General features: G+C 38.6%; 1 protein-coding gene across 2 annotated transcripts in view; it reads left to right on the top strand.

Annotated features, from left to right (window-relative positions):
- CRYBG1 (crystallin beta-gamma domain containing 1) overlaps positions 1 to 19,092 on the top strand; it is a 93,792-nt gene that overhangs the window by 68,399 nt on the left and 6,301 nt on the right. For both annotated transcript variants that reach the window (XM_032443287.1, XM_015858653.2), the window contains 11 exons: positions 210 to 245; positions 1,107 to 1,249; positions 1,928 to 2,054; positions 2,148 to 2,293; positions 9,203 to 9,329; positions 9,520 to 9,552; positions 11,261 to 11,370; positions 11,652 to 11,781; positions 15,353 to 15,492; positions 17,408 to 17,531; positions 18,456 to 18,614. In XM_032443287.1, coding sequence (XP_032299178.1) covers positions 210 to 245; positions 1,107 to 1,249; positions 1,928 to 2,054; positions 2,148 to 2,293; positions 9,203 to 9,329; positions 9,520 to 9,552; positions 11,261 to 11,370; positions 11,652 to 11,781; positions 15,353 to 15,492; positions 17,408 to 17,531; positions 18,456 to 18,614 — 1,275 coding nt within the window. The remainder of the gene's footprint in view (positions 1 to 209; positions 246 to 1,106; positions 1,250 to 1,927; positions 2,055 to 2,147; positions 2,294 to 9,202; positions 9,330 to 9,519; positions 9,553 to 11,260; positions 11,371 to 11,651; positions 11,782 to 15,352; positions 15,493 to 17,407; positions 17,532 to 18,455; positions 18,615 to 19,092) is intronic.

Below are 19,092 nucleotides of genomic sequence, written 5' to 3'. Positions count from 1 at the left end.
TAAGTTGAAAAAACACAAAATTTTAATCTATAAAATTCTTGAACTTTTGATTTGCATCCATTTCTGCTTTTGATCTTCCTAGTTTTCACGTGCATTCTACAAAATAGGTTTCATTCTAATTCCAGCTTTTTATGAAGAGTTGAAGACAACTTAACTTAGACTATTCATTTTTTTTTCTCTCTCTTTTTTTTTTTTTCCTTCTCCAATAGGGTGGCCGCAAAGTAGAATGTCCTGGAGACCCAAAGGTAACAATCAGTGTTTATTTGATTGTCCTGTTATCACACATCAGCTACATGTGGGTAGATAAGTATATCTTGATAACATACCGCCTGCTTAGTGGCTGGTCATGCTGCATGTGACCACACCACGAAACTGCAATTTGTCTAATTTAGGCATCTATCACATATGCAAATAACAGTATTAACAGCTACCTGCATGATGCAGACAGGTAATGAACATTTAAATCCTAATGTTGCATGTCTGAGGGAAGACATCCTGAAAAGAGAGACCCTCATTAATTACTCTCATAATTACAGAATCACAGAATGGCCCGAGTTGGAAGGGACCTCAAGGATCATGGATCTCCAACCCCCCCTACCACAGGCAGGGCCACCAAGCTCCACATTTAGTACTAGACCAGGCTGTCCAGCGCCCCATCCAACCTGGCCTTGAACACCTCCAAGGACAGGATATCCACAACCTCTCTGGGCAGCCTGTTCCAGCACCTCACCACTCATAGTAAAGAACTTCCCTCTGACATCCAACCTAAATCTTCCCTCCTTCAAATTAAAACCATTTCCCCTTGTCCTGCCATTACCAAACCTTGTAAAGAGTTGATTCCCCTTCTGTTTATGGGCTCCTTTTAGGTACTGGAAGGCTGCAGTGCAGCCTTCTTTTATCCAGGCTGAGAGAGACCAGCTCCCTCAGCCTGTCTTCGTAGGGGAGGTGCTCCAGCCCCCAAGTCATCTTTGTGGCTCTAATCTGGACCCTCTCCAAAAGAGATAATCTTATCCTTCTCCCTTTATGCAGCCACGCAAAAGAAATTGACCGCTATCAGAATTGATCATGCTCTTTGCAGCTTTTCTTTTATTTTGTTTCTGTGACAGGTAATCATTTATGAGAAGCCTTTCTTTGAAGGGAGACATGTGGAAGTAGAATCAGAGATCTTTAGGCTCAGTGAGAAGGAATCAGAAGAAAAGACACAACTTTCGCTTACATCAGTGGGATCCATCAAAGTACTGGGAGGAGTGTAAGTATGGGAAAAAAACACTAGCAGTATTTCTTCTTCAGCGTTAAGTGTTAACTGCAGTGGATAAATTCAGAAACTATTTGTTTTTTATTTTAGATTTACATCTGGGTTAAATTTGGAAATAGTCACAACAAGAGTCAATACTTTTGTAACTGTGGTTTCACAGTGTTTAGAGAAGTGGTAGAAGGGCTGTGTAGCAGTCAAAGCAGCCTGTGTCTGCTAACTTCCCTCTCACCTGTTGTAGCGTTGTTTAATTGTTTAACTGCTTTAAACTCCATGCACTGAAAAGTTGCAGAATTTCATCTAGTTTTGGTTAGAGAAGGATACAGAATTCTCAAACTAACCTGTAAATCCTATATCATTACAAGCCTGGAGGAGCTGATGTATTTCTTTTATGCCTTGTCTTTCTACCTGACTACACTGTATCAAAACAGAGTGGTCATCATAATGTAAATCTTCACTTCTTTCTTCCACCTCTGGCAAGTTTTGCTAGTAGTTTTATTAGATTTTTTTTTTTCTCCTTTTGAAATTGTAATGTAATTGTGTTAATGCCAGTGGGAGAAACATTTAGGAGACACCTATATCTTTAACAGAAAATGGGAGTAAGAATAAATTTCACACGTAACGACGCATAGTGGCAATAGTCCATTTTCACACACAGTCTCTGTTGTTGTTTAGTTGGGTCGCATATGAAAAGCCTGGGTTTGAAGGCCACCAGTATTTACTGGAAGAAGGAGAATATCGGGACTGGACAGACTGGGGTGGCTATGATGAAGAGCTGCAGTCACTGAGACCTATTGTTGGTGTAAGTTCCGAGGACATAGAGTTGTTATCTCCTGAGTGCATTGAATCATTGCATAGCTTTCTACTTATGGCATTTCTCTTTTTTTTTTAACAGGACTTTACAAGCTCACATATGATAATGTACAGTGAAAAAGACTTTGGATCAAAAGGTTCCAACATTAATGTATTAGGAATTGTTTCCAATTTGAAAGACACTGGATATGGGCTGAGAACGCAATCTATAAATGTGCTAAGTGGCGTGTAAGTGCTATTTTAACTGCTGTTTAATAGTGCATGTACACTTTCTAGAGTTCTAGAATTTGATCCTGTTTTTCTTGTAAACACATATTTGGTCTTCTAATGTCTCTGTGATGTCTTCAGATAAAAAAGTTCTGCCTTTGACTGGAGCATGTTGGCTTTACTGAAATGTTGGTTTGCTGACTTGCAAAGTATGATAGTGGATGAGATAGCATCAGAGAGAGAGAAATCGTTTGTTCTCAGGGATGTATTTTAGAAAGCATTTCAGCAGCAAAATCGTTATGGAATTAATTTATCATTTTTATTTGGGGCTTCTTGCGTTTGACCAGAGGCAGATTACCTACTCTTTCTTTGAGTAATGTATAAGTAGGTGTTTCTTTCTGAAGAGTAGAATTGCTTTGGCAGTGAATACCACAATTAATATTTAATTCTTTTTTTTTTCCTTTGCTTTTTTGGGGGGAAGGGGAAGGTGGAGGGAGGGTTTTTTGTTGTTCATTGGGGTTCCTAAAACTGTTGGTTGGTTTGGCCAGATCCTCTTCTTGGTGCCATTTGTGCTGTCACATGCAGTTAATAAGTTGGTGTATCTTACTGTTTGATTTAGTGGTTACATTAATTGTTAGTTGAATTCCACAGCCTTGGAGACCGCATCAAAGTATTTTGGAAATATAAACAAATATTAGCAGCCGTGTCTCCAAGTACACAAATTCTGAGATGTACAGGCTTTCTCTGCCTGGAATGCAGGTGACTTGCTGAGAGCTCTGCCTTACCCAGCCACACCTTAAACCTTTCTGTTTGTTATCTATGTCATATCTCTGCAAATTTTGTCTGAGTAAAGACACTGCAGAATCAAGCTCAGTGCATTCCAAAGGAATGCTTTTGATTTGTATACAAATGTGATGTGACAGCAGTTTTTTCTGCATAGTGACCTTTGAAGCCACTGTGCCCTTATGTCTTCTGTATCATGCAAGGAAGATTCATGGGAAAGAGTCTCCTCTGAAGGTTGGGAAACAAATTGTGGGATGCCTATCACGCCCTTTGTGTAGTTGTTCTAGTAAATGTGACTGTTGCAGCCGAGATAGGAATCGTACTTTAGCATGAGTATTCTAGTAATTAAGGGTGACTCCGATACTTTGATGGTACAATTGACTAGAAGTTATTACAGACAAAACCCTTGTCCCACACACTCTGCTCTTGCTCCTGTAATCTTACTCGCTAGTCTCTTAAAGGTGTAATTTGTAGCAATAAGCTTGTTTCTTGTTTAGTTGCTCTGATTGTAACAAGTTACTATCAGTCCACTATTACAGTCTTGTATGAGCTTTATGTTTCCAAAGAGGTTGCGAGTGTTACAGCATTCTGGTGTGGTGGTCTTAGTAAATGCTAATGTGACGGGAAGCTGAATCATGTCAAGTCATGATTGGCAATAAAACTATTTTATTTTAGGCATTAGGTAATTTCAAGTAGAATTTTTTTTAATCTTTTATACCAAGAAATCAGTCATACTGCGATGAATAATCCATTGAGCAATTCCTAGAGCTATTTAGACTAGCACATACATGATGTCATAATGGACTGTTACAGGTTCAATAAAAACTTGTCATAATATTTCTAAGTAACCTTCCTGGTATCATATTGAAATTACTTCATTTAAAAAAGAAAAACCAAACTGTAAGAATCCCTGAACCTTTCCCTAAAGTGTTTGGTTTTTTTTAACTAAAGGTATCTGTAGTAAGCAGTGATAGCAGTAACAGATAATGCATAATCTGTATTTCCCACATAATGAGTTTGATTGCTCTGTAATTTAAAGGGTATCTCAAAGAGAAGAAAGGCTGACACTGCAGAACATAGATACTATTGAACAACTTGTGAGCTAAACTGCATCATCTAGACTGTATGCTGAAGACAGCCCAGCTCTGCATTTGGGGAATGAATATTTTGTTTTGGGGCAGTGGAGAGCTAGCTGCATTACAATTTTCAGCTGTTGTTTCTGAGAAATGTTTCTAAGCAATATTTTAATGTCTTAGCTAAATCCATTGTAAAGACATCTTGAAAAATATATACAGGAGTGACGAGTGAGTACTGACTTCTTTTGATTTATGTTTTGCTTTCGAGCATTCTTCAGAGATTGGCCAAGCACAGAATGCATGGTATTCCATTCTACTGTTTGGTTTAGGAGAAAATAAGCTTAGATTGCTTGAAAACAGGAGAGGCCTTTCTTTTTTTTTTTAAGTCGGATTTGATCTTTACTCCTAAGTTGGCAGAACTGAAAGTGGTGGAAAATGAAAGTATTTAATAGCAACAGGTAACACCCTTTACAAGTTTAAGCAAGTACTTAAAGCAACTGCCTTGTATAATTTTGGCTTTCCTCTTTGCTTAGTAATTCTTCAAGCTTATATTTCATGGTTATTAAAATCACAAGAATTGCATGTTTCCGAATGTGCCTTTTCTTTATCCATAAAAATGTGAAGCTTTTGCCAAAATTAATGAAAAAGCTCGTGTATTTTAGTTGATCCTTTGTTTAAGTTGGTGGAAGAACTTTTTCAGGGGTGTGTTCTGTGTAGGTATTTGGTTTACTGTGGTCCTGTAATTCACACTGGTTTCCTTCTGGTTTTCAAGTAATTAGTCCATGGCACAGATTTGTCTGCTTCTAGTGCATGTCTGTTTTGTGAGGAAATCATTAGGTGATGGTTAGTCTGTAGATATCAGTCAAAATATAATATATTGAATCTGAATGCACTCAGGATGGTAATGTGAGTGGAACAAAGGAGGCACTGTACAAGAACAAACCCCCATTGGGTGTTTGGATAGGTAAGAGCCCTTAGGTTGCCTGCAGGAACACTTCAAACAAAGTTTCTTCTTTCCCTCCATCTCTGAACTGAGCTCAATTGACATTGAAGAGAACAAAAAGTTCACAGGTCTGTGGGACACTGGAAATCACAAGCACAAACAAGTATGGCAAATAACCCATTTCCTCTCTTTCCTATAAATTGAATTTAATTACCTTTTCTTTCCTGTTAGTCATTCAAGTGCTGGTTTTCTTTGGCTGGTTCTTCATGGTCTATAAGATTAACATATAGACCAATTTAAACCTGTTGTCTACATAGGGTATTTAAGGTTTAAATGTTATGGATTCTATTTCAGACCTAAAGGATATTCTCTTTGTCTGAAAGCTTAACTTTTTGCAGCTGTGTCATTTCATTTAATACTAAGTTGTTGCCATGATTCTATGATTTCTTCTGTAGCTGACAGAGAAAGAAGCAGGTCCTTGCAGCAGGTGATCTGTCCTACTGTATGAGTCTGAGCAACACCGAGAGCAGAATTCCAGCATGAGAGACAATACAGAGGAGTTTGGCATAGTTTTGTCAATGACTTAGGATGAGGCTGGTGCTTGGCCTACTTAAGGCAGTTTGTTGGCATGAGGTTTACTAAATTATTATGTTAAGGAAAGTTGCTTTCTGTGGGGTAGGACAGGCTGCAGCATAAAACTTCAGTTCTTGTGATGCTGAGGTGTGAATCTTCTGCTTAGATACGGAGGCTAGGTCTTGCTGTGCAAGCCTTCCTGTTGGTCAGAAGTTGGACGAAAACTGTGCTGTCTTGGGGATAATCTTGAGGTTTGAGAGGTTCAGCTGGTGCTGCATTTGGCTTTCCCCTTCCTGCTGCTGTTGGTGCTGCCGGAAGGCTGGGTGGGCTTCTGAATAAGTGGAAGAAAACAGGGTTTTCATTAGTAAGCTCTGATTCCAGGAATTCTCCAACATGGGCTGACTTGCATGGAAGAGCAATACTTGTTTATGTTGAAAACAATGAGATTTAAATTAATATGAGCTTAAAGTAAGATACTTTCACTGCTTCTGTACTGAGATTTTTTTTTAGAGAGGAAGAAAAGAAATACCTGCTATTGAGAGGCCCCTGGAAGGGATCTGGCATGTTTTGTCATTCACTTAATATCAGAAACACTTTTTTTCGTAGATGTCAGTTAAGTTAAACTTGCATGCGTTGCAGTTGTACCTTGGTATTAGTGCGCTGAAAAATCAAACGTGAATCCACTCAAGAAACTGATTAATGAAACCTAGTTTTCGTTTGGTATATGTGGCATACAGGTCTTAACACACCTGAGACATTTGAACTTTCGGCTTAATTTATTCTACATACCAGTGTCTCTTTGATGAATTACCATGAGGCAATTTTGAAATGTGCCTTGAAAAGTGTCTTAAGTAATTAGTGCATAACGATTTAGAATAATTGATTATATCTGAGGCAAACCAAGAGATGTGAATAGTGATAAATGTGAATCACTCTATGAGTGCTTGCCATGGACAAATAACAGGAAGTCCATACTCGCAGCGCATATGTGTTGCTCTAGCTTTATAGCTTTATATGGTTTGAAGTTACCCCGCTTCTTGTCTCTGCAGAGAATCTGGCTTTTGTTCTTGGACTAAAACTTCAGCTTAATGGAATATGGATGCTCAATATGTGGAATGATGTTGGGTTTTTTGTTGTTTTTATTTTTGTTGGTGGTGATGGTGTTGACCTTCTGTATAAAGAACTCAATGAAAAGTGTGTTTTGGAATAAGTTAACATGCACTTCTTGTGTAATGCACAGGCCAAAATGAAAAACTATGAGTAGTTTGTCTTGTATAACCAAGATGATGTTCCAAACCACGCATAAATATAACTAATGAAAGAATGAAACTCAGTTGCTATCATAGAATCACAGAATGGCCTGGGTTAAAAAGGACCACAATGCTCATCTAGTTTCAACCCCCTGCTATGTGCAGGCTTACCAACCACCAGACCAGGCTGCCCAGAGCCACATCCATCCTGGCCTTGAATGCCTCCAGGGATGGGGCATCCACACCCTCCTTGGGCAACCTGTTCCAGTGCGTCACCACCCTCTGTGTGAAAAACTTCCTCCTAATATCTAACCTAAACCTCCCTCGTCTCAGTTTAAAAGCATTCCCCATCATTACTGTGACCAGTTCTGAAGTCAGTGAAAAGCAACAGAATTTATGTAGCTTGTGACGAAAACAAGGGAGTACTGATGCAGGAGCACTTTATCTGAGCCTGCAATACTTACCCTGGATTGGAAAGGATGCCATAAAAGTTCACTTGAGTGTAGTAGGCTACACAGCAAGATCAGCTGATAGCAGGTACTTCAGAGCAGAAATAAAGCACTGCAGTGGTAGTTGAGTGTTGGAGAGTCTTGTGCAGTGATTTGGTTGCTTTTCTCGTAGTTCAAGTGTTTCTCTCAAAAGTTGACTGTTTCTGGCTGAGACTGAAGTAGTGGGTTTGAGGCAGAAATCTGAGTTTGTGACATTTATCAGGAATGAGGTCTGACTAAGTAGTCATTAATAACTGCTTTCAGTTTATATACATTAATCCAGTTAAATTTATGGTGGCCTTAATACTAAACTGTCAAGGACATTCTTCCTGCTGCTGTCTGTGAACCCCAATAGGGAATAGTGTACCACCATTAGCATTTATGCCTTTTGTTGTACCTTAACTTTCTGCAAATTTCTGTGTGTTTGCTTAAAAACGTCTGAAGTTTTGGAATATTGACTTTTAATGTTGACTGTATATATCTTACTCAGACTACTCTGAAAGTTAGTTCTAACCAAACAGTTTTATTCTCGTATCTGCCTGATACTCTAGAGGAAAAACTTAATCTAGATAAAACAACAGAACATCTTAAAATGATTTTAATTGAGACAGCTTTTAAGATACCTAACAGATCATAGAATTATGGAATCACCAAGGTTGGAAAAGTCCTCAAAGAACATCCAGTTCAATCATCCACATACCATCAATATGTTCCCAGTAAACTATGTCCCTTAGTACAACATCTAAACGTTCCTTGAACACCTTCTGTGATGGTGATTGAAAGGCCTCCCTGGGCAGCCCATTTCAGTGCCTGATCACTCATTCAGAGAAGAAATTTTTTTCAAATCTCCTGAACTTCCAATGACGCAACTTTTGTCCTTCTTGTCTTGTTGCTAGCAATGCAGGAGAAGAGGCTGACCCCCACCTCGCTCCAGCCTCCTTTCATGGTGGTGTAGAGAGCGATGAGGTCTCTGCTGAGCCTCCTCTTCTCTAGACTGAACAATCCCAGCTCCCTCAGCTGCTCCTCATAAGGAGGAGCATGTGATGTGCTTCAGACCCCTTACCAGCTTCATTGCCCTTCCCTGGACATACTCCAGTGCCTCAATTTCTTTCCTGTAGCGAGAGTTCAGAACTGAAAATAGTACCCTCTGAGTATACAGAGATGATCACTTCCCTGCTCCTGCTGGCAGCATTATTTGTGATACAAGCCAAGATGCCGTTGGTGTTCTTGGCCACATGCTGCTGGCTGATGTCTAGCTGAGCACCAGCCAGTATCCCCAGGTTCACTTTCTCCACACAGTCTTCAAGCCACTCTGTCCCAAGCCTGTAGCATTGCCTGGGGTTGTTGTGGCCAAAGAGCAGGACCCAGCATCTGGTCTTGTTGAACTTCATCTCACTGGCCTCAGCCTGGCTACATAGAGTGTATCCCTCTTTAGGGCCTTTCTGCTCCCATGTACATCAGCACTTCCTCCTAGCTTGCTGTCATCTTCAGACTTACTGAGAATGCACTCAATCTCCTTATCCAGATCATCATTGAATATACTGGACAGGACAGATGGTGTATTTGAACTCGTGGTCTGATTTAGTTTATTTACTCTGGATCATATTGAAATAATAGAGCAAAATGAAGTAGAATTTGCAAGAGTTTTGGAGAATCAGATTTATAATTTTGTTGATTTAGAGATTTAATGGCATTGCATTTAAAGGGATAAACCATTGATTTGTTCTTACATTAAGATAATAATGAGTATACAGTCTTGCATTTTGGAAAAAGTAGTATGACTTTTATCCACTGCCTTTTTCTTCTCTTTCTCTTAGGTGGGTGGCTTATGAGAATCCTGAGTTTACAGGGGAGCAGTACATACTGGATAAAGGACTATATCCCAGCATTGAGGCATGGGGTGGGAAGAATTGCAAAATATCTTCAGTTCAACCCATTGTTATGGTAAGGAGTCAATTTTATGCTGCTTTTGCAAGTTTCTTTGAAGTACTTCTAGATAGCCTTTTTCTATTGAATCCAGTTTACATACTGTTGTATATGTTCTTTAAGAAGGAATTAATAATAAACTGTTCAGTGTTTGTTAATTTTGTACTTCTTAATAGTTTTTTCTTTTTTGTTCTCCAAATTTTTGTAGGATATTGGTGGAAGTGAAAGGGGTAAAGTCAAGGTAAGCTATTACTCAAAGTGCAGGAAACGTACTCTGAGGTGGTCCATGCAATATCAACAAATGGGATCAATCTTTTTGTATACTGTATCTATATCTGTATCTATATACCCAGGTATTTGCATAGATAGTCCATTAGTGAGCATGCTAAATGAAGAAGGAGGGCTGCTTTCTGAACCTCCTAACTGAAAGTCCTAGGAAGCTAGGATGCAATATATAGCTGTCCTCAGAAGTTTTCTGGGTCCAAGCCAGCGTTTTGAGTCAGTAGGTGAGTTGTTTGAGAGTATCAGAACTGTTCTGAGGAGCTGGAGCCTATGCACATCTATGGAGAGCTTCAGTGATCAGTTGAAGTTACCTGAGTCTGTTGCAGAACCAAGGGCAATGCAAGTTAGTTGTACTCTATAGTTGTGACTTTGTTTTCGACCTAGTTTCTTTGTTAACTGTTCTCCTAGTGGCAGTTGCACTTGAAGTGAAACTCATTTAGTCACAAATGCTGCTTTCTGAGTTGGACTTAAAAGTTAACATCGTATTTGGAAAAGGGAAGGTTAATCTTTCTATTCAGTGGGTTAACAAAATTTTTATGCTAGACCTTCTCCTGTGTGCAAGTACTAGAATGTTCTTTGACAGTGAGACTAAAGATGGGCCTTTTTTCAGTCTTTCATAATTCTGAACCTTTTTCTCTTAAGGAAGTTGTTACTTTCAGTCAGAACAGTGAATATGTCATGGAACTGAAAATCAGGGAGAAAAGTCTTGGCTTTTTCAATTTGCATTCATAATTAGTAACACGCCTTACTGGAGTATCCAGTATAGGAATATGTATGAACTCTGGGGAATAGAAATCTCCAGGCTGCTTATTTTCTTCTATATGCATGAAAAAATATTTATGACTATAGACCTTATCCTAAGGAAACTAAGAAATAATGGCTTGTAGTCAACAAACTGTATCCTTTGTCAGCATGTTCCTCTTTGGAAAATGCTGTGCATGCCTGCACTCGTATCTCTGCTGAGAGTGAATAAAGCTCGTAGGCATGTGATAATGTGAATGACTTCTGTGTGATCAGAGTTAATTATCCCCTAACCAAATTAGGAGGCTTGCTACTTAGAATTTTTTCTTTCTTTTTAACAAGGACAAAAGACTGGGTGAGTTATCCTTTCATACCCTCTCATCCTCAGAGTACAGAAAGAAAAAACTGAAGTGACTTCAGCTATAGTCACAAGAGGCACATAGAGCCCATCTGCCCCAAGAATACTTACCACACCTGTTGTAATGCTGTCTGAACACTTTGCCAAGACTGAGCACCATTTATGCTCTGAGAAACAGTTTTCATTTAGTGGGAAGAGTATGTATTTTTGAGATTAAATGAGTTAAGAAACTAAAACAGAACAGTTTATCACCATTAGCTAATCATGTGCCTGTTCTATCTGTTGTGTGGGGATTTATGTCTTCTCCAGCAGACAGTCAAAGTCGCTACCTTTGTTAGTGTTCTTTGAATTATTCTGTATATTACTTAATTATTTACAGCTAGAGGTGGTCTTTGGCATTGCAGTCCTTGTTCAAGTAACAGCACTGAAAATGTAACAAAAAATCTATGAATCTGAATTAATCTGGATATTGAATATGTAGTATTATAGTTATAGAAGTAATGGTAGAGATGTGTTGATGAAGGTTAAAGCATTAATTGTTTTTAAATATGTTTATGACTCTTTAAAGGTCCAGTTATTTTCAGAGCCTGAATTCAAGGGTAACTGTCAAATACTTGAAAAAGACACAGGATGTATTGATTCATTTACTGTGAAGTCTTCAAAAGTTTTAGGTGGCAGGTAAGTTATATCAAATGAATGTTGAAAAATCACTGAAATGGTAAAAGTCTAAAAAAAAAAAAATCAAACAGCTTTCTAACATCTGAAATAGTTTTACCTATGGAAACTTGCAAAGAAAGCTGCTTTGTCGTATACACACATAAGAGCTGATATTGAACTTATCAGGACAAAACACTGTATGTGATGTTTCTGCCAGTACCTCTTACTGAAGACTCAAACTCTGCCATCATTTTACTTCTACAGTTTTCCTAACAGACAGTTTCCTCTGCTTCTTCCTGCAGCTGCATAATTTTTGACCAGGAAGAATTCTCTGGTAACCAGCATGTGTTAGAAGAGGGAGTCTATCCAGATTTGATGGCAATGGGGTGTTCGTCCCAAGCATCTCTAAAATCTTTACGGATTATAAATATAGTAAGTTAAGCAGATAAGTACACTGATCTCTCCCCCCCTTTTTCTTTCTTTTTCCTTCCATTTTTTTTCCTTTTGTGACAATAAAAACTGTTAGGGATACATGCATCAGCTGTAAAACATCCTATCTGCAATCAGTTTTGTACCTCTGTACCATTTTTTGCAAAAGAGAGGACTTCACAGGAGCAGCTGTCTCACGTTGCTATTCTCAATAACAGCTTAAAAAGGGCTTCCATCAAGATACTTAAGGATATGTTAGACTCTTTTATTTCCCAGTAAAAGGGATCACTTAAAATAAGTTGACAGATGGCAGCAGGACATTGTGAAGTTGTACTGTGATCATTGTTTTTTACTCGTGTTAGAAGAGTAAACTTCAGCTAAGGAACTTTGCATGCAATTATGAAGCATTTGTGTCATCAGGGAAATGCAATTTGTGTTCATCATGAAATAATATGCCCTTTTAGATAACGTAAAGGAACACCCTATGCCATTTAGCAAAATCAGACTCTGTTGTTTTGTGCGTTGGATACAAACCTGAACAATATTTACATATTTTGTAACTTCTCTGTGGTCAGGAACAAGTTTGTTCAAGCCTGTAACCAATCATTATGATGGATCACTTGTGGAAACTTCAAGTATCTCTTAAGATCAAAGTAGTTACTGGAAAAACGTAGTCAAGAATCTGGGAACTTAATGCAACTTTACAAAAGAGATGGTACTCATTCTAAAAATGGAGGAGTGCATTATTGGCTCTCCACTTTGAATCTAGCAACTGTATTGCAGTCCACTATAATTTTGGTAACTTGTTAGCGATGTAGCAGTTGACAAAGGAGAATTAAAATGTGTCATCCTCTTTCAAGTCTCTGGAGCATTGTCTCTGGTACAGTGCAAACAAACATTATGTCTCCCAAAAAGTATGTCTCCCTTCTGAACTCTTTTGACTATCCTGTAGACAAATGGCATTAAAAGCAACAGAAGTTGTTCTAGCCAAACTTGGTGGGTGGTCACCATGCATTAAAAAAGGCTCTTCTGTACATATCAGTCTCAAGCTCCTGGGCCCTAAATGCTTATTTCATACTGGTAGGATTTTTCTCCTGAAAGATTTATTCTTTGTGACAGAGATTCTTGTGTTAAAACAGCCTAATGACAGTTCTGTGCTTCTTGAAGTTCTTAAATCTTCGGAAAATTATTCTTGCCCTACAATTTATCACACTTCAAGCAGTGGTAACGAGCTGTGTCTGTCTGCAGGTTATGTGCTGGTTTTTTTGTTTTTAGCAAATGATAGTACAGAGAGTAAGAAGCTAGATGGAAGTGATTATACTGTACTGTTCATTTTTCATAATTTTATGGAAGCTTGAATTTATTCTTGGTACCAGTTTCACCTGTCACATTTTATTTTGTGGCTGGTTTTTGGCAGTGACGTTCTCAAATCCTCTCCACCATTTGCTGGGCCTATAACTTTCCCCATGATTCTTCTGTGATGTTTCTATCCAAGAAGCACCTTCTTTTGCTTTAATATGCAAAGCTGCTGTAACTACCCAGTTTAGCTCCATTTTGCAGAGATACATTTCTAAGGGACCTATAAAAGAAAATCATAAGGGATATTTTATAAACTTGGAAGTGAAAGTTAAAAGGGCTTTTATTCATGATCTTTGTATCTTTGCTTGATTGTTCATACTTTGCATGTTCCACGTAGTTGTTACAGATGGAAAAGAGTGTTTTTCCTTCTTGAATTTGCTACATATTCTTTTCCTTGAACATAATATAAATGCAACCATGGATGTGGTTTATATTTGAATAGTCATGCTGAAAATACTTGTTTTTAATGAGCAACTCTGTGAAATAGCTATATGTAGATATACACGAAATCTGCTTTGTACAGTGTAATGCATGGGAAGAACTACAAGATAGAAAACTCAAAGATGACCTTGCACTTCTTGCTGTGGGGAATGTTTTGTATAACAATGTTGCTGCTGCGTCTTAAAATAATAATAATAATAATAATAATGCCCAGAGTGGAAGGTGTGGTTGAAAATTGGAGGATTTCCTTTTTTCTCTGTGCTTTCTTTGTAAGTAGATTATTTCTGAACTATTGCATGTGGCTCAAGGGTTGCTGTCTGACCTGTTTTATATCACAGAAGGCAGGTCTGAGTCTGTAAAAGGGTTGAAGATTCAGAGATGCTGTGAATTAATTGTGGTCCATGTTGGGCTCTTTACCCACGTTTATGCTTGATAGTCTAACTTGTGTTAACATTTAATAGTGGGATTAGTCTGTTCTGAATTTGGAGTAAGCTGGAAGACCTCTCTGGTGTTTTCTGCAAACTAATGTGCATGCAAACAGGAAACAGAGCTCAGCTGCTTTGTGATAATTTGTACTACTGCTGAGATGACAGTGATGCTAATGTAACGTTATCATCTGGTCCTTTAAACATCAAAAAGGAGGTTAGAGGAGAATTTCAGCCCTGTCAAGGAATTGGTTGACATTAGATTTTTCCCTGTAAAAACACAGGGAAGCAGAGGTATTCATAGCTGTGTGCATGTGGAGCCATCTCTGTTTTGGCATGGCCTGTTTTCATGACTGAGACCACTGAGAGTCTCTTTGCTTTGTGTTGATATGTTTCAAGTCTGCAAATGCGTCTCAGCAGTAAGGAGCTGTGGAATTGAGTTTACTCAGTTGTGACTGGAAGATTGGTGAGAAAAAAATAAGTGACCCTGCCACTCATTATCTGTGACTATAAATTGAGACACCAGGATACTCATGTTTAATTAACTTTACCCTGAGGGATTTCAAACCCTTGCCTTCCAGCTTCCAGGGAAGGGCCATAATGATGAGAGGCTGTTTCCAATCCACTACAGGTACCTGCTGCACAGAAAAGAATCCAAGGTTCGTTATCCAGAAAGCGTTTAAAGTAGATTTAGTGATGCAGGGAATTCTGTGTGGGTAGGAACCTTTTAAACCAGAAGCATTTTGACAGAGGGAGGGAAGAATCATCTCCCCAGGGCCATTTGGAAAATTCAGATGTTAGTTTTTGTCTGAGTTGTGAATTTCACCTCAGAAGTATGAATCTGGACACTTTGGTCTGGTATTACTATCATAATCTACTACAGAAGCTAAAACAAATGAAAGCTGTGAGGAATAAGCAATGCTGACAAGACTATCATAATTTGAAACTGTAGAAACCAGTCCTATCTGTGTGTTGAGATCTGAAAATGAAAATTCCTACAGTGAATGGGGGTTACTGCAATGGAAGAAAGGTGTGGAATTAATTAGAATGTGTTTTAAAATATAATTAAGATATGCATGAATTGTCCACAGATTTTTGTGTGCCTTATGATAAGGAAGTATGACGTTGCGTGCTAGAAGACCCCACGTGTGCTTTCTGTAAGGACTTTTAATGATGTTTTCTTTTGTTTCTTTTAAGCATCCTATTGCAAAGCAAAAATCTTTTTTCAGGGTCTTTGAGTTGAAACTATCCAAAAACACTGATATCAAAGGGCTGTATGAAGTAATGATGTTCACAGTCAGCATTTTGGCTTTTAAAATCCTATTAAAGCGTTTGTCTTCTTTGTGCAGGAGCTGTCAGAGCCATGCATAGCTCTTTTTGAAAAGGTGGGTTTCCAAGGAAAAAAAATCGAATTCACTACAGAAGTCTTAAATCTCCAGTTCCTGGGATATAATCCTCGAATAGCTTCAGTACAAGTCCTTGGTGGCACGTGAGTTTAAATTCACTTATTGCATCTTTAGAATAATGTATTTATTCCATGTTTATTCGGGGAGGGGGGGGGGGGGATGGACTATGACAAATACAGGCAGTAGAAGCAGAGGAGGATAAATTTGGAATACCATAATGCACATAGTGCATTAATGCACATTGTACTTACAGAAACTTGGATTAAGTTCTATTCCCTGTTCTCAAGAAGATTACATTTAAAAAAAAAAAATGTATTATAATAGTCTGTGATGTTTTAAAACTTTCAATATCTCAGCTATTCTGTTAAATTTCTCTTGTGTTTTTCCTGGAGCTAGTTTTTACCACCAAGATGCTTGCCCCAAGGTTTTCTACCTTGAAGAATCGTGCTTCTTTTTTACTCTTCCTTTGCATTTAAATGTGTCCTTTTGAAGAGGTAAATTCCCAAGCATGTGCAGGAGAGATGCTGTTGGATAGCTCAGTATTGCCCTCAAGTGGCTAATTAATACCTGGTCTTAAGTGCAAACCATTTTCCCCATCTGGAGGAACAGGTCAAGGGATTTCCTTAGTTCACTGAACTGAAGTTTTAAAATATATAGGTCATGAGAAAAGCTGTCCAGAAGGTGCATGCACTTTATTTTTGAGTATCATGAGATCTCTGTATCTCTCACCATAACCACAATATAGTTGGTTTACACTTCCCATAAGAAGTAACATTAAGTCAAATGTTGGGTTGTTTCTTGGCCAGGAAAGTGGTTACTACGATCCCGGATAATGGAGTCATGAGTCATCCATGTTCTGTCCAATGAACATACAAATCTTTTTTGGTTGTTCACTGTGAAAATACAGGTTATGGTATGAATATTCAGATTTCATTATAGCAGTGTCATCTGCTGGATTAGTTCCTGCCTAGGGTCACGGAGTGGTTTAGGTTGGAAGGACCACTGGAGGTTATCTGTTTTTTTCTATTGCTCTTATCCCTACCTTCTGCCCCATTTGAAGGGCTTTTTTTGTCTTCTCTCTTCTATGACTAAGAGAGATCCATTTATAATTCTCTTAATTCCATGTCTGGGGATGGATGTGTAATAGGCTATGGGAAAGCTCCGACATTAAGGTGAGTGTGCTGCTTCTGGATATGTTAGGGCTACTGACAGATCACTCAGAGAAGAAAAGGTAATGGGAAGGTGTTTCTACTGAGTGTTCATGCACTGGAAATTTGCCCATGGTTATCAGACAACAAATCTGTGTGAGAAAACTGATCAGATTTTGCTGTATTGCAACCTATTTCAGTGTCTAGTTGTGTTCTTCTATCTGGACTAATGGTAGAGATGCAGATGTCAGGTTTGATGGGTTGCTTCAAATGTGCCTGTGTAAGCATGTTTGGACGGGTTCTAGGGAAAGCTAAAAGTTTTTCTGTATGCTATTTTTCTTTCTTTTTTTTTTTTTCTTTTTTTCTTTTTTCTTTCCATTCTTGGGTAATTTGGAGAGAGGAAAGATGTTCTGAAATAAAACCTCTACCGAAGTACTCTAGATCATTTCACTCTCTTGCAGTGCTTGCTGCGCTGTTTCCCTAGCAGATCTTGCCCACATACATCAGGCCTGTCCAAGTTAAGATCCACAGCACTTCTGCTTTTGCAATCTAGCATATACTGCTTATCTTAGCATATATGTATATGCTTCTTGAGGAGTCCAAGTGCAAGTGTCAGTCATTGGCTTAAATACTTAACACTACTGTTCTCTGGGCTATATATCTGTTAAATCTGTTTGGGGTCTTTTTGTTTTGGGTTGTTTTTTAGTTGTTGGTTTTATTTTTATTTTTATTTTTATTATTATTATTATTATTATTATTATTATTATTATTATTATTATTATTAAGCAGAATTTAGTAGCAAAAGCATTATTTTTTTTTTCTTTTTTGTTTTTCTTTTTTCCCCCCATAGATGGATAATTTATGAGCATAGTAATTACAGGGGACGTCAGATATTGCTGTCACCAAATGAAATTCCAGATTGGTACAAACTGAGTGGCTGCTGTCAGATAGGTTCTCTGAGACCTTTACTGCAGGTGGGTAGCTGACGTGAGGCTATGAAGTACTGACTTACTTAGGTGTGGGATGAGGTGGTATTATACAGATGGCAGCAATGCTAAGATCTTGCTGCACATCACAAGCTTGGATCACAAATTGGATCATTTCAAATAGGAGTGATACTGTGGGATCAAATGGGAGTGATCCCCTCACTGAGGGGATGAAAAATCCTTCCTTGCTTACTACATACATAAAAAAATAATTCAGAAATCTGATGTAAAACTTCCCATATTGTCCTTTTTGTTTTGTTCTCAGACAGGGACCTTGTAATTTGGTCCAAATGCTGCAGCAATTCCCTGAGCCTTTGAAGTTCTTGCTGAGCTGTATGTTATTGAGGAAGCAACTTTTAGCTACACACAGATTACTTGTACTGGTAACAAATGCTTACCGTCATGGAGCTGTCTTTGTATAGCCTTAAGCAGAGCTAGGAATAATGGATTTTGACTGCCCTGGCCAAGAGCTTGTCTAAACAGAAGTGTGTATGTGAAACAAGCCACAGCATGAATGTGAAGCATAACACCCAGTGCTAGTGAAATAAGCAGCACTGCACAAGTGCACCCTTTGTGAAGACCAGGAGCATCTACAGAGAAATTTGCTGCTGTTCTGAATTCAGCATTCTTAGCATCCCGCTGTGTGCTGATCCCACAAGCCTAATGCTAGGTCTCCATGCAGAATGGCAGGTTCTCAGAGCTTGAATCATCTTACACTGGTAGGGACTTTGTAATCCAATTCTAAAACAGAAAAGCAAGCTTTCTGAAAGAAAGAGATGCACCACGTTCAGCACTGAGTACTGACTACTCTGAAATTTGCCAGAGCAGGGTGTGTTGTGCACCAGAGAAACTGCAGTTAGAGTTCTGTTGATGTTGGCATTTTTTATTTTATTGTATTTTTTTTTTCTATAGAAGCGTGTGTACTTCAGGCTTCGGAACAAGGAAACAGGAAAGTTCATGTCAACTGATGGAAACTTGGACAATTTGAATCTTCTCAGAATACAGGCTACAGAAGATGTAGAGGCAGATGATCAAATCTGGGTTTATCAGGATGGATTCATAAGATGCCGGGTAAGATTCAAGTTCAATGTGAGTTATTAATTGATTGTCTAGGTTTATTCAGTTTCAGCTGTAGTACAGTTTTTGTGGAGCTTTTGGTTGGCATGTGTTTGGTGGCTGTTTGTTGCACTGTTAGGCATCTTAATTAAATGGTCCTTTTTTCCTAATGTAATTGAAAATCTGAAATTCAGTTATTATATACTTTTACCCTCAAGAAAATAAGTCTCAAAACATAAAATCACAGAATTGTCTGGGTTGGAAGGGACCATAAAGCCCACTCATTTCCAACCCCGTGCCATTGTCAGGGCTGCCACCCCCCCAGCTCTGCTGCCCAGGGTCCTATCCAACCTGGCCTTCAGTGCCTCCAGGGATGGGATGAACAAAACACAAACAGCATTGGAAGACCACTATTGTGCTTTTAGTGGGCTCCTTTAACTCCACAATAAAACATTACAGGAGTATCAGGTTGTATCCTCTTCTGCATTCAGAC

This window comes from Coturnix japonica, chromosome 3, assembly GCF_001577835.2.
Source record: "Coturnix japonica isolate 7356 chromosome 3, Coturnix japonica 2.1, whole genome shotgun sequence".
Taxonomy (NCBI): Eukaryota; Metazoa; Chordata; class Aves; order Galliformes; family Phasianidae; genus Coturnix; species Coturnix japonica.
This window is presented reverse-complemented; position numbering and strand designations above follow the sequence as displayed.